The 27,093-nt window shown below is 45.2% G+C and overlaps 1 protein-coding gene across 1 annotated transcript in view; it reads right to left on the bottom strand.

The window, feature by feature from the left end:
* LOC149434376 (alpha-2-macroglobulin-like protein 1) overlaps positions 1–27,093 on the bottom strand; it is a 162,980-nt gene that overhangs the window by 96,312 nt on the left and 39,575 nt on the right. The window contains exons 9-13 of the mRNA XM_089663749.1: positions 21,553–21,687; positions 18,823–18,931; positions 13,109–13,218; positions 8,370–8,534; positions 2,876–3,082 (exon numbers count right to left, since the gene is read on the bottom strand). Of these exons, the coding sequence (XP_089519875.1) occupies positions 2,876–3,082; positions 8,370–8,534; positions 13,109–13,218; positions 18,823–18,931; positions 21,553–21,687 (726 nt within the window). The remainder of the gene's footprint in view (positions 1–2,875; positions 3,083–8,369; positions 8,535–13,108; positions 13,219–18,822; positions 18,932–21,552; positions 21,688–27,093) is intronic.

The raw sequence follows: 27,093 nt of genomic DNA, 5'->3' as shown, positions 1-27,093 counted from the left end.
CACCTGTGCCCACCAGTGCCGCCCACCAGTGCCCATCAGTGCAGCCCAGCAGTGCTGCCAGTCAGTGCCACCAGTCAGTGCCCAGCGGTTGTGCCAGTCAGTGCCCAGCAGTGATGTCAGTCAGTGCCACCTATCAGTGCTGTCTATCAGTACCCATTACAAGTGTCGCCTATCAGTGCCACCTATCTGTGACACCTCATTAGTGCTGCCCATCAGTGCCACCCATCAGTGCTGCCCATCAGTGCCACCCATCAATGATGCCCAGCAGTGCCGCCGGTCAGTGCCGTCTGTCAGTGCCTCCAGTTGGTGCTGTCAGTGCCGCTTATCAGTGCCCATCATTTCCTGCATATCAGTGCATCATCAGAGCCTCCTCATCAATGCTCACCAGTGCCGCCTCATCAGTGCTACCTATCTGTGCCGCCTCATCAATGCCCATCAGTGCTGCCTATCAGTGCAGCCTCACCAATGCACATCAAAGAAGAAATATTACCTGTTTGCAAAATTTTAGAATAGAAGCAAAGGAAATCTTTTATGTTTTTAATTTTTTGCTCTTTTTTCATTTATAGTGCAAAAAATAAAACACCCAGTGGTGATTAAATACCACCAAAAAAAGCTCTATTTGTGTGAAAAAATGATAAAAATTGCATATGGTTACAGTGTTGCATGACCGCACAATTTTCTTTGTTAAGTGCAACAGCACTGAAAGCTGAAAATTGTCCTGGGCAGGAAGGGGGTAGAAGTGCCCGGTAGGCAAGTGATTAATTCCAGTGTTGACACTTTGAAATAAAAAAGTTGGTTTTGTGTTGCAGTTTGGGCACTCGGGCTCAAAAAGGTTCGCCATCACTGTCCTATGGGCTTAGGCGACCCCTGTGAAAGGGTCATTCGACCCCCAAAGGGGTCGCGACCCACAGGTTGAGAACCACTGGGTTATAGAAATCACATTTTCAGTGTAGTGATTGCAGAAGCAGAACAATACATTTCCCAACTTTTTGGAAAAATACAAAAGATGAGGGAGCGCCAAGTAAATAGATACCCAACACATCAAACCTTAAAATTACGTGTGCCCGTGGAATGGCGACAAACTTTAGTACCCTATATTTTTCATAGACAACAATTTAAAAGCCCCTACAGGTCATCTGTGTAGAGTGAACCAAGAATAATGAGCTTAGAATTGTTGCCCTCAGTCCGGCGTGCACAGTAATATGTAACGTGTAGCGCAATCAATGTTTTGTGCATAGGCGTCCTCATAATGTGCATTTACGTTTGTGTGTATGTAGGGGTGTCTCAAAATTTTATTAGGGGTGATTTTAAGTGCTTGGGTGGAATTTAAATTTTTTACAACTTTTTTTATTTACTTAACTTTTTTCATCGTATAAATAACAAAAGGTCCGCTGTGTTTTGATAACATGGGGGGGTCAATTCACTAAAGGTTACCGCATGCGATAACACTGTCACGTGACTCATTTGCATAAATTATCGCATGCAGTAACAAAATGTCCAATTCACAAAAAAATAACGATTCTGCAGTATTTGACGCAAAAATTAAAAATGTGTCGTAAATACCACAAAAAAATAAAATAAAACATGGGCTAAGCGGTTGAGTCCAATTCACAAACAGAACAGAAAGTAAAAAAAAATGCAATATTTATCACCAGGGTTTTTCTGGCGATATCACATGCAGTATTTTTTCAGATGCAGCGAGGGGGTACCCCCCCAACCCCTAGGGGCCTGTATGGATATTAAAGGGAACCCCACGCCAAATTATTTTTAAAAATGGCAAGGAGTCCCCCCTCAGATCCATAACAGACCCAAAATCCCCTAGGATTGTGAGGGGACCCGCACGCCATTTTTTTTTGGTGTGGGGTTCCTCCAAAATCCATACCAGACATAAGGGCCTTTTTTTTTTTTTTTTAGTTCGTTGTGGGGTTTTACTTAAAATCCATATCAGGTATGGATGGGGGGCACACTGTTTTTTTCAGCATTTCTAACGGCTGGCATTTTTTGTTTTCATTCAGCTGTCAATTCCCCCCCAGTGTCAGAATGCCCGCCGCAGTCCCGCTATAAGTCGCTGATCTACCATTACTAGTAAAAAAAAAAGTGAAGAACACCCCCTAGTAAAACAGTCCCAGCGCACAGTTAACCCTTTGATTGCCCCTCACATTAACCCCTTCCTGCCCAGTTCCATTAGTGGTGTCAGTGCTTTTTTTTTTTTTTTTACCACTGATCACTGTATTGGTGTCACTGGGGTGTCAGTGACACCAAGTTAGTCCACCCCCCCCAGTGTCAGAATGTCCACTACAATCCCGCAGTCCCACTAAAACTTGCCACCATTACTAATAAAAAAAAAAGAAATTCCGTTAAACGCTATAACTTTCACGTAAACCAATTAATTTACACGTATTGGGATTTTTATTTATCAAAGACATGGAGCAGAATACATTTCGGCCTAAATTTATGACGAAATTAAAATTTTTTTACTGGACATGTTTTATAGCAAAAAGTCAAAAATATTGTTTTTTTTTTCAAAATATTTTTTTTTTATAGCGCAAAAAATTAAAAAAACACACATCAAATACCACCAAAAGAAAGCTCTATTTGTGGGAAAAAAGGACATAAATTTCATTTGGGTGCAGCGTCGCATGACCGCGCAATTGTCAGTTAAGGTAACGCAGTGCCGTAACGCAGAAAGTGGCCTGGTCAGGAGGGGGGGAATCCTTTGGAGGGCGAGGGATTAATGGTAAAACACATGGAGGGTTTGAGTCCCATGAGTCGTTAGGCCCATTCAGTTCTAATTTGTGAACATTCAGATTCTTGCACCCATGGAGGCTTGTGGCAGGAAGCGGCAGAAGGGAGAGTCGTGAGTAGGAAGTCTTACTATATAATAGAAGTTCACACTTCTGGCGTCCTCCTCCAGGTCCTGGGGGTTTATGACGTACTGAACATAGACCACTTCCGTGTAGCCACATTGGATGACTTTTTTGATTGAATGCAGCTGTAAGAAGGACTTCGCTGTGCTGTAAAATGGTAAAACGTCTCGATAGGCATTGTCCACAATCCTTCTTTTCTGATCTCCTAAAAATGGCTGAAAATAAAAATTGTATTAAGTCAGTATAAGGAATAAAATCTCAATTGCTCCATCCACGAGCCTAATGGACATTCATAGGTAGGCCTCATCCACACAGGACGTTTTTTTTTTTCTTTTTTTTTTTCCTCCCCTGAAGCAAGGGGGTCCAAAACTCAGCTTTAAAAAAAAGCACCTAAAGCCATGTTGTGCATTCGATGTTAATACACTCTACTGGCCGCAATTGTCATTTATTCTGGCCATTAGAATGCATTAACGCACAAATGTGCCAAAGCGCGTCAAGTGTTAATGAGCATTTATGTATATTTGGCATTTTTTTCTGCCCACATGCTTGTCTTCTTAATGCGCAAGCAGGGGCCATTTGGAAACTCGGGCACTGCCCTAGGGCCCAGGGTCAGTAGGGGGCCCCATGAGATGCCCCTGGTACCTTTTTCATAGGCTTTTTGGAGTTTGGGCAAGGACACAGGGGCCCCATGATCCCCTATTGCCCGGGGACCCCATGAGTTGTCAGTCTGCCCCTGGCGGAGGTATGGACGACCCTGGCAGCTGGCAGCCAGAGATAGTCACAGGCAGGAGAGGTAGCAGCGTCAGACAAGCCGGGTCAGGATCAGTCGGGCAGATCAGGTACAGAGGAGCAGGCAAGTGGAAAGTCAAGGGATGAGCCGGGTCGGTGCAGGCGGCGTTCAATTGTAGTCAAATCAGTTAGATAACAGGAGTCAGGATACAGGCACAGAACGTAGAAGACCAGAAGGCACCATTCTAAGTGCGGCAGGGGTTTAAATAGCCCGCCTGTGCACGCCGGCGTACACGCATGCGCAACCGTGTGCATATGCACACCAGCACGGCTGACTGGACCCAGCGTTGGCGCATAGATGTGCGCCGACGCGAAGCTTCCTTACCCTGACAGTCTGATTTACTAAAACTGGAGAGTGCAAAATCTGGTGCAGCTGTGCATGGGAGCCAATCGGCTTCTAACTTCAGCTTGTACAATTAAGCTTTGGAAATAAAACCTGGAAGCTGATTGGTTACTCTGCAGAGCTGCACCAGATTTTGCACTCTACAGTTTTAGTATATAAACCCCCATAGGCTAACATAGAGGGGCATTTTGAGGCATAAAAACATCAAACACCTGTAAACGCGGCCTTTCTGACATCCTGGGTGCATGAGGCCTTATAGATTTTAGTGAAGGAGAGACCACTAACCCGACTGAGCTCACTAAACTATATGCTGCCCTATTACAGGATATATGTGGTCTTCGTATATTATACAGCATTAACTTGTTCCTGACCGCGCCATAGCCAAAAGACAGCTGCAGTGCGGTCGGCTAGTTCTGGGAGGGTGTCCATGGACGTCCTCCCACAACCACACGCCCCCTGTGTGCCCTCTGGGGTACTCAATGTGTGCCATCTGTGATCATTGTGTCTTTTGGACACAGCTGATCACATGACTAAGGATCATCAGTGCCCATCAGTTGAATCAGTGCCCATCAGTGCTGTCCATCAGTGCCACCTAACAGTGTCCATCAGTGCCACCTATCAATGCCCATAAGTGCCACCTAACAGCACCCAATCAGTGCTGCCTAACAGTGCTCATCAGTGCTGCCTATCACTGCAGCCTCATCAGTGCATCCTATCAGTGCCCATCAGTGAACCCCTTATCAGTGCCCATCAGTGACTCCTCATCAGTGCCCATCAGTGACTCCTCATCAGTGCAGCCTATCAGTGCAGCCTATCAGTGCCCATCAGTGCAGCCTATCAGTGCCCATCAGTGCAGCCCAGCAGTGAACTCTTCATTAGTGCCCATCAGTGCAGCCTATCAGTGCCCATATATGAACCCCTCATCAGTGCCCATCAGTGCAGCCTCATCAGTACCCATATGTGAACCCCTCATCAGTGCAGCCTCATTAGTACCCATCAATGAACCCCTCATCAGTGCCCACCAGTGCAGCCCTCATCAGTGCCCACCAGTGCAGCCCTCATCAGTGCCCATCAGTGCAGCCTATCTGTGCCCATCAGTGACTCCTCATCAGTGCCCATCAGTGACTCCTCATCAGTGCCCATCAGTGACTCCTCATCAGTGCCCATCAGTGAAGGAGAAAAATTACTTGCAACATCAAACCCAGACCGCTCCAACCATGGCAGAACGACCACACTAAATGCCTCAAACGTCGCAGTCGTGCGCTGGAGAGACTATGGCGCAAAACCAGGTCCCCTCATGCATTCTCCCTCTACAAATCTGCCTTCCTCACCTACACCTCCTCCCTCCACGCCGCCAAGCAGGCCTACTTCGTTGACCTGATCAACACCCTCTCAAACTGCCCTCGCCGACTCTTCTCCACCTTCAACTCCCTGCTCTCTCCCCCCCCTCCTCCACTCAGTACCTCACACCGCCCACGAGATTGCCACTCATCTCCATAGCAAGATTGACGTAATCCGCAAGGACATAGTCAACTTGCAGTCTACCTCCCCATCTAGCCTCTCCCCTTCCATCACCCTCTCATCTCTCCCCTCCTCTGACCTTGCAACGGCACTGCCCCCCACCACACCCAAGGCCCTGCCTACCGTAACCCCCCCATCACTGCACTCCTTCAGCCCTACTACCACTGAGGAAGTCACCAGAGTCTTCTCAGAAGCCCGCCTCACTACCTGCCCCCTGGACCCTATCCCCTCTCAACTCCTCCGGTCACCCCCCTCTTCCCTCATCCGCTCCCTTACCCACATCTTCAATCTCTCCCTCGCTACTGGCGTCTTCCCCTCCCCCCTAAAACATGCGCACATCACCCCCATACTCAAAAAGCCCTCCCTGGACCCCACTGACCTCAACAACCTCAGACCAATTTCCCTGCTGCCACTCATGTCCAAGCTCCTTGAGCGCTTGGTCTACGATCGCCTAAGCGCCCACCTAACTGACAACAACCTCCTTGACCCACTAAAGTCCGGCTTCCGTCCCCTACACTCCACCGAAACTGCCCTCCTCAAAATCACCAACGATCTACTAACCGCCAAAGCCAAAGGCGACTACTCTGTCCTCCTCCTCCTAGACCTCTCTGCGGCTTTTGACACAGTCGACCACCCCCTCCTCCTTAATAAACTACTCTCCCTTGGCATCAGAGACACCGCTCTCTCTTGGTTCTCGTCCTATCTATCCCAACGCTCCTTCAGCATTTCCTACAACGGCGCCACCTCCTCTTCCCTCCCCCTCTCTGTTGGGGTCCCCCAGGGCTCTGTCCTTGGACCCCTTCTCTTCTCCATCTACACCTCCTCCCTTGGCAAACTCATACACTCCCACGGCTTCAACTACCACCTCTATGCTGATGATACTCAAATCTACCTATCCACCCCTCACCTCACCCCCACATTCTCCGCCCGCATCACTCACCTCCTAAACGACATCTCTGACTGGATGTCGCTCCATTTCCTCAAACTCAACCTCTCCAAAACCGAGCTTCTCGTCTTTTCCCCTTCCCGTGCCCCCCCCCCCCATCCTTTCCATCACTACCAACAACACCACCATCAATCCCGCCCAGCAAGCCAAGGTCCTTGGCGTCATTCTGGACTCAAACCTTTCCTTCCAACCTCATGTCAAATCACTCACAAATACATGCAGGCTCCACCTTCGCAACATCGCCAAAATACGCTCCTTCCTTACCCCAGACACCACTAAACTACTCGTTCACTCCCTGATTATCTCACGCCTTGACTACTGCAACTCCCTCCTCATCGGCCTACCCCAGTGCAAACTCTCCCCGCTTCAGACCATCCTGAACTCAGCTGCCAGACTCATCCACCTCACCAGCCGCTCCACCTCTGCCACCCCCCTCTGCCTCTCCCTCCACTGGCTCCCCATTGCCCAACGCATTAAATTCAAACTGCTCATTCTGACCTATAAAGCCATTCACAACACTGCCCCTAACTACCTCACCGACCTGATTTCCAAGTACCACCCTACCCGTACCCTTCGCTCTTCACAGGACCTCCTTCTATCTTGCTCCCTGGTCTCCTCCTCCCACGCACGACTGCAAGACTTCTCCAGGTCCTCCCCCATCCTCTGGAACTCACTACCCCAATCCATCAGACTGTCACCTTCCCTCCTCACCTTCAGGCGTTTCCTCCTGTACCTCTACCCCCTCCCTCCTAGATTGTAAGCTCGAAAGAGTAGGGCCCTCTTACCCCTTGTGTGCTGTTTGATGTTACTGTACTGTTTTATGTATTGTCCCCCCTCTATTGTACAGCGCTGAGCAAACCCTTTGGCGCTATATAAACTCGATAAATAAATAAATAATAATAAATAAATAAATTACTTATTTACAAAACTTTATAACAGAAACTAAGAAACTTTTTTTTTTTCAAAATGTTTTTTTAGTTTATTTAGCAAATAATAAAAATCCCAGTGGTGAGTAAATAAGAAAGCTCTATCTGTCTCAAAAAAATGATAAAACATTCATATGGGTACAGTGTTGCATGACCGGGCAATTGTCATTCAAAGTGCGACAGCCCTGAAAGCTGGAAATTGGTCTGGGCAGGACGGGGGTATAAGTGCCCGGCAGGTGAGTGATTGAAATACATTCAAGGAAGCTTATATATAAACTTATGAAGGATTTGCATCTAGTTCTTGTTGGTTATGTGTTATAGAAGACACTGGTAGTGATGAAGCAGAACTAGGACTTTACTTGTGTGGCTTAAGTTGCAAACATACAAAGCACATTTCAGCAGACAGTGATAGCAGACATAGCAGACATCTTGCTTTGAGAGAGAGAGGAAGAAAGAGAACCAACAAGTTTTACACATATGCACAACTAATAACCTTAGTGTACAGTGCCATCTACTGGTCAAGTGATATTAACACACAAATACTATATAGTACATGCTGTTGTATTCCCAACAGTTCTGAGAATCAGCTCTGTGTAAGAGACACTTAAAGGTCTTGTCCACCCCCAACCCTGTCATCTCTCTGTCACTCTGCTCTCTCCTCTCGTCAGCATACCCCTTGCACTGCAACACAACTGCTTGGCTCCTTGTGCTGCTTCTCCCTCCCTCTGTGCTGTGCTGGGATTGCCGATATCAGGTCCAATCCAGGAACTTATGCTGCTTGTATGTAAAATACTTTAAAGCATGTACTGATGATTTCAGAGCTGCTCTGATGTGTGTCTTTTATATCTGCCTGGAGCCCAACAGTGAGAAATGTTGGAGGTACAAGGAGGATAAAATAATGATGATGATCACATTTCATTTATAGATAAAAATACATAAATAAATGAATTGGCAAGATTACATGTATGGCAACGTACCCGTATAGAGACCTTGTTGATCCATGTTGATGTATGCAGACTGAATGTCACTTCTCCTTTGTCGTCTGTGGTTCCATTTATAAAAGTCGTGCCATCTCCATTTATGATTCCCAGTTCGATTATTCTAGCTGGCACTGGCAAGCCGTTCCGGTTCGTGACTGCGAGCTATGGCAGACATGATATTGGTCACATGACTTGCTCTACCAGATCTAACACATCACATGACCCGCTCTACCAGATCTAACGCACATCACATGACCCGCTCCAGCAGCTATAACACCCATCACATGACCTGCTCTACCAGATATACCACCCATCACATGACCCGCTCTACCAGATATAACACCCATCACATGACCCGCTCTACCAGATATACCACCCATCACATGACCCGCTCTACCAGATATAACACCCATCACATGACCCGCTCTACCAGATCTAACAGCCATCACATGACCTGCTCTACCAGATCTAACACACATCACATGACCTGCTCTACCAGATCTAACAGCCATCACATGACCAGCTCTACCAGATCTAACACACATCACATGACCCGCTCTACCAGATCTAACACCCATCACATGACCCGCTCTACCAGATAGAACACCCATCACATGACCTGCTCTACCAGATCTAACACACAGCACATGACCCACCCTACCAGATAGAACACCCATCATATGACCTGCTCTACCAGATCTAACACACATCACATGACCCGATCTACCAGATCTAACACACATCACATGACTTGCTCTACCAGATCTAACACACATCACATGACCTGCTCTACCAGATAGAACACACATCACATGACCTGCTCTACTAGATATAACACGCATTGCATGACCTTTATTACCAGATAGGAAACTCATTGTGTGACTTGCTCCACTAGAAGGGATATATATTACATGCTCTCCCCTACCAGATAGCACACATAGAACATATTATTTTACAATCATGACATTACCTCTGCCACAACATAGGACACGTGCTACATGACCTGCTCCACCAGATAACAAACTCACCACATAACCTGCTCTACCAGAAAGAAAATCCATTCCATGACCTGCTCTACCAAATATGATATATCATGTGACCTGCTGTACCAGATAGGAAACACATCATATGACCAGATATGAAACACAACACATGTCCTGTTCTACCAGATAGAAAATCCATCACATGACCTGGTCAACCATATAAGAACCTGACCTACTCTACCAGATGGGAAACACACCATGGCCTGTGCTACGCCAAGGAAACGCATCACATGACCTGTGTTATGCCAAGGGAACACATCAAATGACCTGTGCTATGCCAAGGAAACGGATCACATGTCCTGTGCTACACCAAGGAAATTGATCATATGACGTGTGCTATGCCAAGGAAACACATCACACGTCCTGTGCTACGCCAAGGAAACACATAACGTGACCTGTGCTATGCCAAGGAAACACATCACGTGACCTGTGCTATGCCAAGGAAACACATCACGTGACCTGTGCTATGCCAAGGAAACACATCACGTGACCTGTGCTATGCCAAGGAAACACATCACGTGACCTGTGCTATGCCAAGGAAACACATCACACGTCCTGTGCTACGCCAAGGAAACACATCACACGTCCTGTGCTACGCCAAGGAAACACATCACACGACCTGTGCTACGCCAAGGAAATGGATCACATGTCCTGTGCTACGCCAAGGAAACGGATCACATGTCCCGTACTACGCCAAGGAAACAGATCACATGTCCTGTGCTACGCCAAGGAAAAGGATCACATGTCCTGTGGTACGCCAAGGAAATGCATCATATGACCTGCGTTATGCCAAGGAAACGCATCACATGACCTGTGTTATGCCAAGGAAACGCATCACATGACCTGTGTTACATCAAGGAAACACATCAAATGACCTTCGCTACCCCTGGGAATGGTATCCCATGACCTGTGCTACCCCCGGGAAACACATCACATGACCTGTTCTGCCAGATAATAAACACATCACATGACCTTACATAGTTACATGGTTAGTCTGGCTGAAAAAAGACAAACGTCCATCCAGTTCTGCCAGATAATAAACACATCACATGGCCTGTGCTATACAAACAACTATAGTGCAGCGCTCTACTAACATACAACCCCCCAACAAATGTAAATCCAAAATGTGATATAAAACGTGCCACAAAAAAATATATGTTTTTTTATGTCCATAAACTTGTGCTTCAAAACCATGCAGCAGGGGCGGACTGACCATTTGGAAACTCGGGCACTGCCCGAGGGCCCGGGGTCAGTAGGGGGCCCCATAAGATGCCCCTGGTACCTTTTTCATAGGCTTTTTTGAGTTTGGGCAAGGACACAGGGGCCCCATGAAGCTGCGTCACAGCTTACCTACGCGTTACGTCACCAACCTCGGGACTTCCTCGGGGTACCCGAGGTGACGTAACGCGCAGGTATGCCGTGACGCAGTTTCCGGAGCGCGGTGACGGAGGCAATCTAGCCATTTGAGGATTTTGAGTGTGCTGAAATCCTCAAATGGCATAACCACATTATGCTGCATGGTTTTGAAGCACAAGTTTATGGACATTTTTATTTATGTTGTGTTTTGATCACGTTTGTTTCACTTTATCACTTTATACCCCTATTTAGGGGTTCTTATATTTATCATATAGTTGTCACATGATTTAAGTTGTTGTATAATTCACTGTATATTGAGCACCAAGGAGACTACTAGGTCACGTGAAACATTTATTATTTTTTTGTGGCACGTTTTATATCATATTTTGGATTTACATTTGTTGGGGGGTTGTAGGTTAGTAGAGCGCTGCACTATAGTTGTTTGTATTGTTTATAACTGTTAAGGTATCAGTTTGAGTGACAGCTGCTGATCTTTTAGGTTGCTTCCTTTACCGCAGGAGGATTTTTTATCAACATGGCCTGTGCTACCCCCAGGAAACATATCACATGACCTGTTCTACCAGGTAATAAACATGTCACATGGCCTGTGCTACCCCCCAGGAAACACGTCACATGGCCTGTTCTACCAGATAATACACACGTCACATGACCTGTGCTACCCCCAGGAAACACATCACATGGCCTGTTCTACCAGATAATAAACACATCACATGACCTGTGCTACCCCCAGAAAACACATCACATGACCTGTTCTACCAGATAATAAACACATCACATGACCTGTTCTACCAAATAATAAACATGTCACATGACCTGTGCTACCCCCCAGGAAACACATCACATGACCTGTTCTACCCCCAGGAAACACATCACATGGCCTGTTCTACCAGATAATAAACATATCACATGACCTGTGCTACCCCCAGGAAACACATCACATGACTTGTTCTACCAGATAATAAACACGTCACATGACCTGTTCTACCAGATAATAAACACGTCACATGGCCTGTGCTACCCCCAGGAAACACATCACATGACCTGTTCTACTAGATAATAAACATGTCACATGGCCTGTTCTACCAGGTAATAAACATGTCACATGGCCTGTGCTACCACCCAGGAAACACGTCACACGGCCTGTTCTACCCCCAGTAAACACATCACATGACCTGTTCTACCAGGTAATAAACACATCACATGACCTGTGCTACGCCCAGGAAACACATCACATGACCTGTTCTACCAGATAATAAACACATCACATGACCTGTGCTACCCCCAGGAAACACATCACATGACCTGTTCTACCAGATAATAAACACATCACATGACCTGTTCTACCAGATAATAAACACGTCACATGGCCTGTGCTACCCCCAGGAAACACATCACATGACCTGTTCTACCAGATAATAAACACGTCACATGACCTGTGCTACCAGATAATAAACACATCACATGACCTGTGCTACCCCCAGGAAACACATCACATGACCTGTTCTACCAGATAATAAACACATCACATGACCTGTTCTACCAGATAATAAACACGTCACATGGCCTGTGCTACCCCCAGGAAACACATCACATGACCTGTTCTACCAGATAATAAACACATCACATGACCTGTTCTACCAGATAATAAACACGTCACATGGCCTGTGCTACCCCCAGGAAACACATCACATGACCTGTTCTACCAGATAATAAACACGTCACATGGCCTGTGCTACCCCCAGGAAACACATCACATGACCTGTTCTACCAGATAATAAACACATCACATGACCTGTTCTACCAGATAATAAACACGTCACATGGCCTGTGCTACCCCCAGGAAACACATCACATGACCTGTTCTACCAGATAATAAACACGTCACATGGCCTGTGCTACCCCCAGGAAACACATCACATGACCTGTTCTACCAGATAATAAACACGTCACATGGCCTGTTCTACCAGGTAATAAACATGTCACATGGCCTGTGCTACCCCCCAGGAAACAAGTCATATGGCCTGTTCTACCAGATAATAAACACATCACATGACCTGTGCTACCACCAGGAAACACATCACATGACCTGTTCTACCAGATAATAAACACATCACATGACCTGTTCTACCAGATAATAAACATGTCACATGGCCTGTGCTACCCCCCAGGAAACACATCACATGGCCTGTTCTACCAGATAATAAACACATCACATGACCTGTTCTACCAGATAATAAACACGTCACATGACCTGCTCTACTGTAAACCAAATACAAGCTAACACATCCATGTGTAGGCAGTAAATGTCCGTCTCACCTTCACCAAGAAGGGATATCCTTTTCTATAATATGTGCCGATGTCTTTGAATGTGATCGTCTCTGAAAACAAGGCAATAAGGACCTCCTTATGGGCAGAACCCTTGTCACCTAGAACACAAGGAAAATCCAGAACATATTCAGGAAACACGTGTGACTGTTGGATCTTTACATATACAAAACCACCACGAAACATATTGATATGATCTGCTGAATATTAGTATATTGCTTTTCCAACATGAATGGAAGATCATTGCTGGGAGGCTGGTGATAAAGGGCCGACCAGATGTAGAGAGCCCATAGACTTGAATGGAAGACGTTGACAAGCTTCAACATCTCCCAGATTTGGAATGCTTCATTTTAGCTGGAAAGCAATGCAAACGCTACATCTTTTCAAATGTAAGCAACTCTGCCCGCTGTCCATAATATCCATTGCAGGGTGCTTTGCTAGGAGTTCAGTGAGCGGCAAAACCTCCTCCCAAATGCCTGTTTCTAATGCCAGTGTGAACATGGCCTTTGTGACGCCCACATGTGATGCTGAACCCCCATGATTGAAAGAAAGAACATTTAATGAATGAAAGTGACAATCCAGGGACAGTCAGGATGGGGAGGAAAAAGCTAGAGGTTGCCGGGCTCTGTCTAACTTGCTGCAGTTCCTAATGCACATTGTGAGAAGCTCACAGTGTGCAGAATAAGCCATTTCAGTGCAGTAAAGGTGCCGGTACAACTGAGAGGAGGCTGGGGGTCAGATTTACATTTCACATAATGTATTTATTACCCAAATGTCCCTCTTTCCATCTACAGCATGCCTCTTAGTTCATGTGCTAAGAAACAGCTTTTATTATTTCCTGTGTGGTCATCACCATCCTTCCCAAAATTTTGGCAGTGGTAGCTTCTGGAAGTTCAGTTTCTATTGATATAGGCACGCCCCCCAGAACTACATCTCCCGAGAGCCCTTTCCTAAACAAGGTGTGTACACAGGCTCTGGGGGGTCAAGGCAACAGCAGTGTTTTTGCTAGGAAAGCCAGCAGTGTATGCAATTGGAGAGGGACAAAGTCTAGCAGGTAGCCCACATGGAAGAAAAATATATTTTAAATATATTTTAAAAATATTCTTCCCAAATATATTGACATATTTGAAATGCTACAATTTTGGCCATATTCAATATATTTCAAAATATATTTAAATAAATATATATATAAATATATATATATACACACATACACACACTGCATGTTGAAATGTGTTTTTATTGCAAAATATATGAAACATATATCTTTAAAAATGCATTTCAAAGATACTGTATGTCTTTAAAAATACAAATCTGCATTTTTGGAATGCATTTACAAATACATGTAAAAATACATGTTAAAAATTACTTTTTTTTAAGTTAAAAAAAAAATCTAAAGAATATATTTTAAAAATATATTTTTCAAAATATTTTTCATATATTTTGTAATATAGAAAAAACACATTTCATCATGCAGTGTGTATATATATATATATATATATATACATATATTCCAAGGAGCAGGGCCCTCCTATCCCTCTTGTATTGAACTGTATTATTGCTGTATTGTCTCCCGTTTTAGTGTAAAGCGCTGAGCAAACTATTGGAGCTATATAAATCCTGAATAATAATAAAAAAAAAAAAAATATATATATATATATATATATATACAGTTGCAAGAAAAAGTATGTGAACCCCTTGGGATTACGTGGAGTTTTGCATGAATTGGGCATAAAATGTGCTCTGAACGTCATCTAAGTCACAACAATAGAAGAACACAGTCTGCTGAACATAATACTACACAAACATTAGATGTTGCCATGGTTTAATTGCACATAACATGTAAACATTCACAGTGCAGGGAGGAAAAAGTATGTGAGGCCCTAGCTTAATGACTTCTCCCAGAGCTAATTGGAGCCAGGAGTGAGCCAACCTTGACTCCAATCAGTGTGATGATATTGGATGTGTTGCTGACAGCTGTCCTGTCCTTAAAAAACACACACCTGTTTTGGGTTTACTGGTTTCAAGAAGCACTGTCTGATGTGAACCATGCCTCGCAGAAAAGAGCTCTCAGAAGACCTACGATCAAGAATTGTTGACTTGCATGAAGCTGGAAAGGGTTACAAAAGTATCTCCAAAAGCCTTGATGTTCATGTGTCCACGGTAAGACAGACTGTCTACAAATGGAGAAAGTTTAGCACTGTTGCTACTCTCCCTAGGCGTGGTCGTCCTGTAAAAATGACTGCAAGAGCACAGCGCAGAATGCTGCATGAGGTAAAGAAGAATCCCAGAGTGTCAGCTAAAGACCTACAGAAATCTCTGGCACATGCTAACATTTTTGTTGACACATCTACAATAAGGAAAACATTAAACAAGAATGGAGTACATGGGAGGACATCACGGAGGAAGCCATTGTTGTCCAAAAAGAATATTTCAGCACATTTGAAGTTTGCAAAAGAGCACCTGGATGTTCAACAGCACTACTGGCAAAATATACTGTGGACAGATGAAACCAAGCTTGAGCTGTTTGGGAAGAACACACAACACTATGTATGGAGAAAAAAAGGCACAGCACACCAACATCAAAACCTCATCCCCACTGTAAAACATGGCGGAGGGAGCATCATGGTTTGGGGCTGCTTTGCTGCCTCAGGGCCTGGACGGATTGTTGTCATTGATGGGAAAATGAATTCCAGAGTTTATCAAGACATTTTGCAGGAAAACGTACGACCATCTGTGCGCCAACTGAAGCTCCGCAGAGGATGGGTGATGCAACAGGACAATGACCCAAAGCATACAAGTAATTCAACAAAACAATGGCTGCAACAGCACAGAATACGCCTTCTGGAGTGGCCCAGTCAGAGTCCTGACCTCAACCCGATTGAAATGCTGTGGCATGACCTTAAGAGAGCGATTCACACCAGACATCCCAAAAATATTGCTACACTGAAGCAGTTTTGTGAAGAGGAGTGGTCCAAAATGACTCCAGATTGTTGTGCAGGTCTGATCTGCAACTACAGGAAATGTTTGGTTGAGGTTATTGCTGCCAAAGGAGGGTCAACCAGTTATTAAGTCCAAAGGTTCACATACTTTTTCCTCCCTGCACTGTGAATGTTTACATGTTATGTGCAATTAAACCATGGCAACATCTAATGTTTGTGTAGTATTATGTTCAGCAGATTGTGTTCTTCTATTGTTGTGACTTAGATGACGTTCAGAGCACATTTTATGCCCAATTCATGCAAAACTCCACGTAATCCCAAGGGGTTCACATATTTTTTCTTGCAACTGTATATATATATATACCGTATTTGCCGGCGTATAAGACGACCCCCTACTTTTCCTGCTAAAATGTAGTGTTTGGGCTATACTCGCCGTATAAGACTACCCCTCTTCCAATGCACACCAGTGAGAGGAATAGTGCCCCATCATTGGCATTAGTGGCAGGAATAGTGCCCCATCATTGGTATCAGTGGGGGGAATAGTGCCCCATCATTGGTATCAGTGGCAGGAATAGTGCCCCATCATTGGTATCAGTGGCAGGAATAGTGCCCCATCATTAGTATCAGTGGGGGGAATAGTGCCCCATCATTGGTGTCAGTGGGAGGAATAGTGTCCCAACATTGGTGTCAGTGGGAGGAATGGTGTCCCATCATTGGTGTCAGTGGGGGGTGAAATAGTGCCCCATCATTGGTGTCAGTGGGGGGTGGAATAGTGCCCCATCATTGGTGTCAGTGGGGGTGGAATAGTGCCCCATCATTGGTGTCAGTGGGGGGGGGGGAATAGTGCCCCATCGTTGGTGTCAGTGGGGGGGAGGAATAGTGCCCCATCGTTGGTGTCAGTGGGAGGAATAGTGCCCCATCATTGGTATCAGTGGAGGAATAGTGCCCCATCATTGGTATCAGTGGGGGGGAGGAATAGTGCTCCATCATTGGTATCAGTGGGAGGAATAGTGCCCCATCATTGGTATCAGTGGGAGGAATAGTGCCCCATCATTGGTATCAGTTGGAGGAATAGTGCCCCGTCATTGGTGTCAGTGGGAGGAATAATGCCCCATCATTGGTATCAGTGGGAGGAATAGTGCTCCATCATTGGTATCAGTGGGAGGAATAGTGCTCCATCATTGGTATCAGTGACACCAATGATGGGGCACTATTCCTCCCACTGACACTTGCTGACCCTGTTCTCGTATGGTGCTGCTGCAGCCAGCATATGTGGTTGCAGCAGCACCTCTACACTGAACACTTACCTGCTGGTCCTGGACTCGATTTTCGCGGGGCCGCTCGGCTCCGCCCCCTCGCCGGTGATTGGCCGCCTGTGTGCCTTTCCTGAGCTACAGTTCTGGCGGCCAATCACCGGTGAGGAAGCGCAGCCGAGCAGCTGCACGAACATCCAGTGGCCGAACTGAAGGAGCAGCCGCGCTTCCTGGACCGGATCGCCGTGGGACCGGAGCCAGGTAAGAAACAGCCCCTGCCCACCCCTGTACTTAGTGTCCCTTCTGTTGGAAGGGGGGGGGCGGCGGCGGCACCGCGCCGCCCCCGCGCCACCCCCGTAAAAAGTGTCAGTATGCCGTATACCGGCGTATAAGACGACCCCCGACTTTTGAGAAGATTTTCAAGGGGTAAAAAGTCGTCTTTTACGCCGGCAAATACAGTATATTGAAATATATTTTGAAATATATTGAATATGGCCAAAATTGTAGCATTTCAAATATATGGCAATATATTTGGGAAGAATATTTTTAAAATATATTTTTCTTCCATATGAGAGGGCTGACAACACCGGTCAAGATTTTAGGAGAGTAGGGGCCCCATAGTGGATAGTTGTCATAGTGGATTTAAAGCGATAAAACATGAAGAAATGTGGATGTACTGCAGTTGGACTGTGTGCATCCATAGACACGCTCAGCGCCAGTAAGCCACGCCTCCTTCTCTCTCCTCACAGGATTTAACTGACAGCAGCAGGAGCCAATGGCCAGTGTCTCTTGTGAGACCAATGAGGGGACTGCTGCTGCAGCTGAGAGAGCGCTGGAGAGGTGACAGGAAGCAGGTAAGTGTTTAGGAGTGGAGGTGGGTGAGTGGGAAGGTAGGTGAGATTTTTTTTTTTCTTTCACTTTAATGCAGAGAATGCATTTTAGGTAAAAGAAACCATGTAGAGTTGAAGCTGGCCATACACTAACTGATTTTTTCCAGCGAACGTTCGTAAGAAAAATCTCAGTACGTTCGATGACTTGACCAACGTTCTTCCAAAGTGCTTTTCGGCTTTGAACATTTGATTTTGGAAGGAATGGACTTTCTCCAAAAAAAAAAATAGACCACATAAACTGTTCAAAATTTGTTCCATCAAGAAAAAAACTTTCCTTCCAAAAGGTAGAGGGACAAAGAGAAGTGTGGGGGATGGGTGGTTCTGTAGCCCAGCAGGCAGAGCTGACAACACTGGTGAAGATTTTAGGACAGTAGTGGCTTTGTGTTGTCAGCCCAAGCAGGATTTACTGGATTTACAGGAATAAAACATGGAGAAATGTGCATGTCCTGCAGACATGTGCCGTACAGGTTTCTTTAATTATTAATCTTTTTTTTTTACCCTGAGATTTCTAATAATTGATACAGATCACTCTCCTGGAGTTCTGTGCTTTATACAAATGAAAACAATCAACTTTATACCCCCAATCCCACGCCTCACATGGCGCTGTTACGTCTTCCTACCTGTGTTTTGCTCTTCAAAGGACACGTCCATTGAAACTGCGTAACCACCTACGTAATTAGGGATTAGGGTGGTGTCAACCGTGGTGCTGAAGCAGCCGGTGATGTCTGTCTGGATAGAACAGAAGAAAACAGCAAAAAATAAATAAAATTGAACTTGGCCATGTAAAGGGATACCAAAGGCTTATTACTTTTTTGCTTTTAATACTTACCTGCTATATCAGGGTGGTTCCTTTCGTCGTCTTTTTTTTTTAGTAATTCCTTTCTTTATACATTTTTTGCAGAGTAGCCAAAAAACTTACAAATATGAAGTACACAAAAGCTACATAGCAAATGGCAGTATACGGGTCAAACATAACCAATAATCAGGTAAACAAACATCAATATGGTAGAAACCGAGATAGGTAATAACAAAATAAAATCTGTGTGGTACAGTGTGGCCCCGACCAGCTGATATAGCAATGTTCCAAATACAGGTAACCAACAACACGGGCCGCACGGACAACCGGCCATCCAAAGATCTCAGACATGGGGAATAGAGAACCCACCAGGGATCTCAGGCAACCAACTGAGAAAACTATTTCAATAAAGAATTCCCCAACGATTGGGAAATCAACATTAAAAAAAAAAACCTATGGTTACACCAGGGAATCACGAAAAAGGGGGAAGAACAGGGCACAAAGGGAAGAGGAATGAGGTAAGAGAAAAAATGGCGGATGAAATTGGGGAAGAAAACCAGAAAGAAAGGGGATAAGGAAGAGAAGCATGAACAAGAAAGGACCGGACAAGAAAGGACCAAGAAAAATAAGACAGAAAAGGTAACAGAGGAGAGCGAATCAATCCTCCCATCCTGGGGACCCAAACAGCAAACAAACCAAGACAAGCCAGACATCCAAGCCCCTTCAAACCTGTTCAGAGGGCGCCTGAAGAGAAGAATCAGTATAGACAAAATATTGCCGTGGTCTCCAAGTGTCTCGAAAAACTTGCCCTCGGTCATACAGAGAAGCTGTGAGGTCCTCCATATTTCGCATCTCATTAACTTTAGAAAATTAAAGGGACCTCATAGGTGGGTGTACAGATCTCCAGCACAACGGAATACAAGCCTTGGCCGCGTTTAGCAATTGAATCGTCAGAGAGGGCTTATATTTTTTAATATGTCACAAGCCACATCAACACTCGTCAGATCCTTAATGGTGCCAGCCACCATTTGCCAAAAGGGTTTGATTTTAGGGCAGGCCCAGAAAATATGCAGTATCGTACCCTGGTCAGTGTCGCATCTCCAACACAGGTCCAAAACCTGCAGGAAAATGCGGTGTAGGGTCGTAGGGGCTCTATACCAACTGGTCAGGATATTATAACCAGTTTCCTGGACCCTGGAGGCAATAGACAACTTCTGTGCAAAGTGGAGAATCTTCTCTCTCTGTGTGTCCGTAAGGCGGAGGCCCAAATCGCCCTCCCAATGGGTAAGAAAAGTAGGTATAAAGTCATCCTGCAGACTGATCAGGGCAGATAAAAGAGTTGAAAGACAATGCCAAATGGGTTCCCTTTTTTGGCAGATATTCTCCAATGCTGTGAGACGGCGGCTGTTCCCGGGGATCAGGAGCATTGCTGAAGAAAATGACGAAGTTGCAGACTGTTCCAAAAGGCCAGCAGAGGATCCACGGCCGTCGACAGAGCAGAGTAAGTGAGACTGCTGCCCATATCCAGGAAATCAAAAAGATGTAAGTGCCCTGAGACCGCCAAGCGTTGAAACTGGGGGTCCTCCAGACCCAGTGGAAATTCAGGGTTCCCCAAAATGGGGAGCATAGGGGAGGACAACTGAGAGAGGAAGGTATTACGAAAAGTCTCTCGAGACACCAGCAAAGTGCTAAAAGGGTAGGGTGGTCCGTCAGAGCCCCAGGACGTTTCAACAGGATCTATGACCAGCTTTTGGCAGTACCCCAAGAATCCTCCAGCTTCATAGCCACCCAAAGTTTTGTCTCAGCATGGCAATGCCAGTCCACCAGTCTCGTCAGGTGAACTGCTCTGTAATAAGCTCAAACGTCCGGAAGACCCAAACCCCCCCCCTCCCCCGACGTTTGGGCAGATGTAAGAGCCGAAGCTGGAGACGGGGTTTCCAATGAGACCAAACAAAGTCTCTGAAGAGAGCATGCATTCTCTTGAAAAATAGGGGAGGCAGACAAATGGAAGAGCCTGGAGAAGGTAGAGGATCCGGGGAAGCAGAGTCATTTTGAGTGCATTACAGCGCTCAAACCACGTGAGGGCAAGAGAATGCAAACTCAACAGGTCCGATCTTGTACGCTGCAAGAGCAATTCAAAATTAGCCAAATAGAGAGCAGTCAGGTCAGGTGTAATGTGAACCCTCAAATAGCAGATGGAGCCAGAAGCCCATCAAAAGGGGAACAGAGGGCGAAGATGGCGCACCACATTATCCGGCACCAAGACATTAAGGGTTGCAGATTTGAAGAAGTTAATCTGGAAAAAGGACAAGGAGCCGAACACACGAAAAGCATTCAGAAGGGACGGTAAAGAAGTAAGTGGATCAGTTAAAAAGAAGATTAAATCATCTGCGAAAGCAGCCACTTGGGCCCCTGAAGGCTTGACAAAGCCAGGGATGCTGGAGTCTCGGCTGATCGTGCAAAGGAAAGGTTCCAACGAAAGCACAAAGATCAGTGGGGAGAGCGGGCAGCCCTGGCAGGTGTCATTCGTAATGTCAAAAGAAGTCCAATTGACCCTGTCAAAGGCCTTCTCTGCGTCCATAGACAGCAAGAGAAGGGGACGATGAGAGATCTTAGCTGCATGAATAAGGTTAAGAACTCTAGTCATGTTGTCTCTTGGTTCCCAAAGAGGAACAAACCCCACCTGATCCTGATGGACAAGAGAAGATAAATGAGGGAGCAATCTATTAGCCAAAATCCTGGCAAACAATTTCAGGTCCGAGTTCAATAGAGCAATCTGCTTATAATTCCTGCACCTGGAGGAGTCTTTACCCTCTTTAGGTATCAAATAAATGTACGCCCTAAGGGCATCAAAAGGCATATGTTGCCCCTGAAAAATAGAGTTGACCAAGTAGGGGGAAAGAACATCAAAAAAAGTCTTATAATAGGTCAGGGTAAAGCCATCAGGGCCAGGAGCCTTTTTTGGGCTTCGACTGAGCCAATGCCATTCCAAGTTCTTCCATCGTGATTGGTGCCTCCAGCTCTTCACAAACCTCCTGGCAAGGGATGTCATGCCCAAGGCCGAAATGTAAGAAAGGTGCAAGTGCAACCCCTGCGAGGGGGGGGGGTGTCTGCAGAGGAGATTCCTAAGTTATATAAATCATGATAGAATCTATAGCATTCAGCAGCCATATCAGCGGATGTGGTCAATTTCTGTCCCGAGGAGGTTTGGATGTGCGGAATATAAGTTCGGGTCCGAGGGCACTTAAGAGCCCTTGCCAGCAAAGTGCCTGGCTTATTGGAGAATTCATACATAGATCGACGAGCCCATGCTAGTTTTTGCTTTGTCTTGTGGTAGAGAAGAGACCACAAGTCCTCACGAACTCTAGAGAGTTCAAGATAAGTGGCCCGCGCTAATGACTCTTTATGAGAGCGCTCAAGCCTGCTCAAATCCTGCAGAAGGCTGTCAATCTGGCGAGAACGCTCCTGCTTAAGATGCACACCAACACGGATCAAAAGGCCCCAAACCACCAGTTTGTGGGTTTCCCACACCATAAGAGGGTTATCTAATGAGTTGTTATTGATTGCAAAGTACTCCACAAGGGCGGATTGCAGGGCGGCATTAGTATCTGAACATTGAAGAAGGGTCTCATTCACGGGTCGACGAATCCAGCCTGAGGGTAAGCTGGACCAAGGCGTGGTCAGAGAAAGAAATAACAACAATCTGTGTGGAGACCACAGAGGAAACTGCCAGATGAGAGATCAGAAGGTAGTCCAGGCGTGAATAAGTATGATGGACAGGCGAAAAAAAACAATCACGACACTGGGGTTTCACCAAGCACCACAGATCAACTAAACGTAAAAGCTGAAGATCACCCTTCAAACATCGAAGATGTGCATAAAAGAGATGGGAAGAGCCCTGAGAGACATCCAATAGAGGATCCATCCCTCTCGTCTTTTGTGGTCCCCCATCAGCGCTGTCCACTCCTCCCCTCCTCCAGGCGCCTCCTGCAGCAAACCAGGTGCTAAGGAGGCACCTGTACATGCATGCTCCTAAACAGATATAAGTAAAGGCAATGTCGGTCACTCTAAATATAACAAAATAACCAATGTCCAACTAAAAATGGAATTATAAAGTCCTTCTAAAGTTCTCCATATACCCTGATGGAGTCTTCTTTACATCCACCAGTTCTTAGTGATCCATTAATTTCCAATGCTCCTCAAAGCAATGCGTCTTGTTCTACCCTTAGTACCTCAAAATAAAATGGTAACAGTGCGTGTACATCTACAGTGGGGCAAAAAAGTATTTAGTCAGCCACCAATTGTGCAAGTTCTCCCACTTAAAAAGATGAGAGAGGCCTGTAATTGGCATCATAGGTAGACCTCAACTATGAGAGACAAAATGAGAAAAAAATCCAGACAATCACATTGGCTGATCTGGAAAGAATTTATTTGCAAATTATGGTGGAAAATAAGTATTTGGTCACCTACAAACAAGCACGATTTCTGGCTCTCACAGACCTGTACCTTCTTCTTTAAGAGGCTCCTCTGTCCTGCACTCATTACCTGTATCAATGGCACCTGTTTGAACTTGTTATCAGTATAAAAGACACCTATCCACAACCTCAAACAGTCACACTCCAAGCTCCACTATGGTGAAGACCAAAGAGCCGTCGAAGGACACCAGAAACAAAATTGTAGACCTGCACCAGGCTGGGAAGACTGAATCTGCAATAGGCAAGCAGCTTGGTGTGAACAAATCAACTGTGGGAGCAATAATTAGAAAATGGAAGACATACAAGACCACTGATAATCTCCCTCGATCTGGGGCTCCACGCAAGATCTCACCCCGTGGGGTCAAAATGATCACAAGAACGGTGAGCAAAAATCCCAGGACTACACGGGGGGACCTAGTGAATGACTTGCAGGGAGCTGGGACCAACGTAACAAAGGCTACCATCAGTAACACACTACGCCGCCAGGGACTCAGATCCTGGATTTTTTTTTCTCAGTTTGTCTCTCATAGTTGAGGTCTACCTATGATGCCAATTACAGGCCTCTCTCATCTTTTTAAGTGGGAGAACTTGCACAATTGGTGGCTGACTAAATACTTTTTTGCCCCACTGTAAGTGTTCCCAAAACCAGTGTCTCAGTGATCACATGTACATCCAGTGATTGGGGTTCCTGCCCTTATCCAAACTGAGTAGGAACTCGCTTGTGTAATCAACATTTCTCCATATGCTGTAAGTGCCACGCCACACAACGAGTGATCATACAGTGCAATGAAATCATGTGACACCTGCCAATCAATATACTTTACCAAATAGACAGGTAGTGCAGGCTTTGATACAAACTCTCGAGCTTCAGGATCCTTCTGACACTGTAGAGTCAGTTATCCTTCATATAATGTCAATCCGTGCCACACCAAACATCAGTAAGTGACCAGAAAAAAAATGTGATGTAATAAGTGTAACACCTGTCAACCCATCCACCTTAATAGATTGACAGGTGGTGCAAGCTTTAACTCAGACCGGGTTGCTGCTCCAGGAAGGCCCGGAGTAAGAAGAAAGAAGACCTGAACGAAGGGCCAGCATGACGGGTTAAAGGGGGTTGGGAGAGGCAGAGTTCCATTAGGATAAGGGGGAGTCAAAATAGTTAAGGAAAAAGTGGGGGGAGCTACGAGGGGTGGTCTTACAGGGTGCTGCAGGGGGTTTTCAGTCTGAAGAGAGTTTTCACAAGGCAAACTTCCCTCCCGCCCGTGGTTTGATGGTTTGTCTTGGTGGTGGTTGTGCCATATTGGTGCTGGGGGACGTCCGGTGGGGTGCAAGGTCCTCGTTGGTTAACCATTTCAATACCGGGCAATTTTACCCCTTCCTGCCCAGGCCAGTTTTCAGGTTTCAGCGCTCTCACACTTTGAATGACAATTGCGCGGTCATACAACATTGTACCCAAACTAAAATTTTATCATTTTCTTCACACAACTAGAGCTTTCTTTTGGTGGTATTTAATCACTGCCGGGGTTTTTATTTTTTGCTAAATTAACACAAAAAAAAACAAAAATTTTGAAAAAAAACACGTTTTTCTTTGTTTCTGTTATAAAAGTTTACAAATAAATAATTGTTCTTCATAAATTTAGGCCGAGATGTATTCTGCTACATGTCTTTGGTGAAAATAACCCAAATTAGGATGTATTTTTTAGTTTCTAGGAAAGTTATAGAGTTCACAAACTATGGTATAGATCTGAATATTTATCAATCCTGAAGTACTGACAGCCAATTTAATTTCTTGAGGTCCAAGAATGTCAGGACAGTACAGATATCCCCCAAATGTCAGGACAGGACAGATATCCCCCAAATGTCAGGACAGGACAGATATCCCCCAAATGTCAGGACGGTACAGATATCCCCCAAATGTCAGGACAGGACAGATATCCCCCAAATGTCAGGACAGGACAGATATCCCCCAAATGTCAGAACAGTACAGATATCCCCCAAATGTCAGGACAGTACAGATATCCCCCAAATGTCAGGACGGTACAGATATCCCCCAAATGTCAGAACAGTACAGATATCCCCCAAATGACCCCTTTTTGCAGAGTAGACAGTCGGACGTACTTCATAAGAGGAATGGCGAGTTTTTTGAAGTTGTATTTTTTTTGTCATAATTTTTTGGAAAATGAAAAAATTAAAAAGCTTATTTTAACTATTTTTTTTTTTACATACTGTCACCAGTGCAGTACAGCGTCATCATATAACTGGCATGGTGGTGATCAGGGACACTGACTGGTGACAGTATGAAAAAAAAAAAAAATATATATATATATATTTATTTTTTTTTATTATTTTAAATTTTTTATTTTTTTATTTTTTTAAGATTTTTTTTTCATATTTCACTATGACCAAAGTAGTACAATATTACCATAGTAACACTGTACTACTTTGTGATCAGTTTGTTTTTTTTTGTTTTGTTTTTTATACAATTTGCTTATAGCAAAGAATTACTTTGCTATACGCAAGCATTTACCTGAATGACATCGATTCATTCAGGTTTTTGGTTTTTTTTTTTGTGCTTAGCTGTGATTTGGCCACAGCTAATCACATGACATGTGCATGTGACCTGCTGTGACCATTCACAGCTAGACACTAGTATACAATGGATGGCATGAATGAAGCCATCCATTGTATACAACTGTCATGTGACCTGCTGTGATTGGGCCGGTACTCAGATCTGTCATCGGCCGTGTCCGAGGTACACGGCCGGTGACAGATCGCGGTGCTGCGCGGCTCTGCAACCGCGCAAACTGCGCATGTGCGGGAGGACGCCATATGGCGTACACCCCGGAAAGCTAGAGCATTTTTGCGGCCGCCAAACGGCTATAGGCCGGGCGGCTAATGGTTAACGTGGGCACAAGAAAAGGCACTTTGTAGGAACCCGTCTGAGGTACGGCTTCCAGTTGTTCTGGTGGGGGTATCTGCGGTGGTGTCTCCGAGTCGGTGATGTTGCGGCTGGAGGCCTAGTTAAGCAGGACGCAGGTATTCATTTTTCTTGATGCCTATTGGGACCTTCAAAGAACGTATGTTTATACTGTGTTTCTGTTATTTAAAAAATGTAATTTATTGATGGTTGTAATAAAAGGCCGGTTTTGGGCCATTAACTCCAGTTGTTGTCAGTGTGGTTACTTAGGTTAAGGATGGGTGGTATGTATTGGTTTTAGTGGGACTTACAAGCCATCTTTAGTCTCCTGGTCAAGGCTTTTAGTACCAAACTCTGAAATCAGCGATGTAAATACCCAAAATAAAAGTGAAAGATCATTGTGCAGAAGCTCCTTATAATTGGTATAAAACCGCGACACTTCCGGTAACGTCTGACATACTTGCTGACGCGTTTCGTCATCACGACTTTTTCAAAGGATGATCCTTTGAAAAAGTTGTGATGACGAAACGCGTCAGTCATTACTGGAAGTGTCGCGGTGGCCATCTCGGATGAGAACAGTGAGCTATAAGGCTATCTTCACTGCTGCATTAACTAATTGATAAGGGGCTAGAGAGAATTATCTGAAGTTTGGTTTATCTGTTCAAGTGTACACGATGTACAGCCAGTTGGGGGTCTGCCTTAA

The sequence above is a fragment of the Staurois parvus genome, unplaced genomic scaffold (genome assembly GCF_062004578.1).
Source record: "Staurois parvus isolate SC_StPar_1 unplaced genomic scaffold, SC_StPar_1.0 ptg001760l, whole genome shotgun sequence".
Classification (NCBI taxonomy): Eukaryota; Metazoa; Chordata; class Amphibia; order Anura; family Ranidae; genus Staurois; species Staurois parvus.
This window is presented reverse-complemented; position numbering and strand designations above follow the sequence as displayed.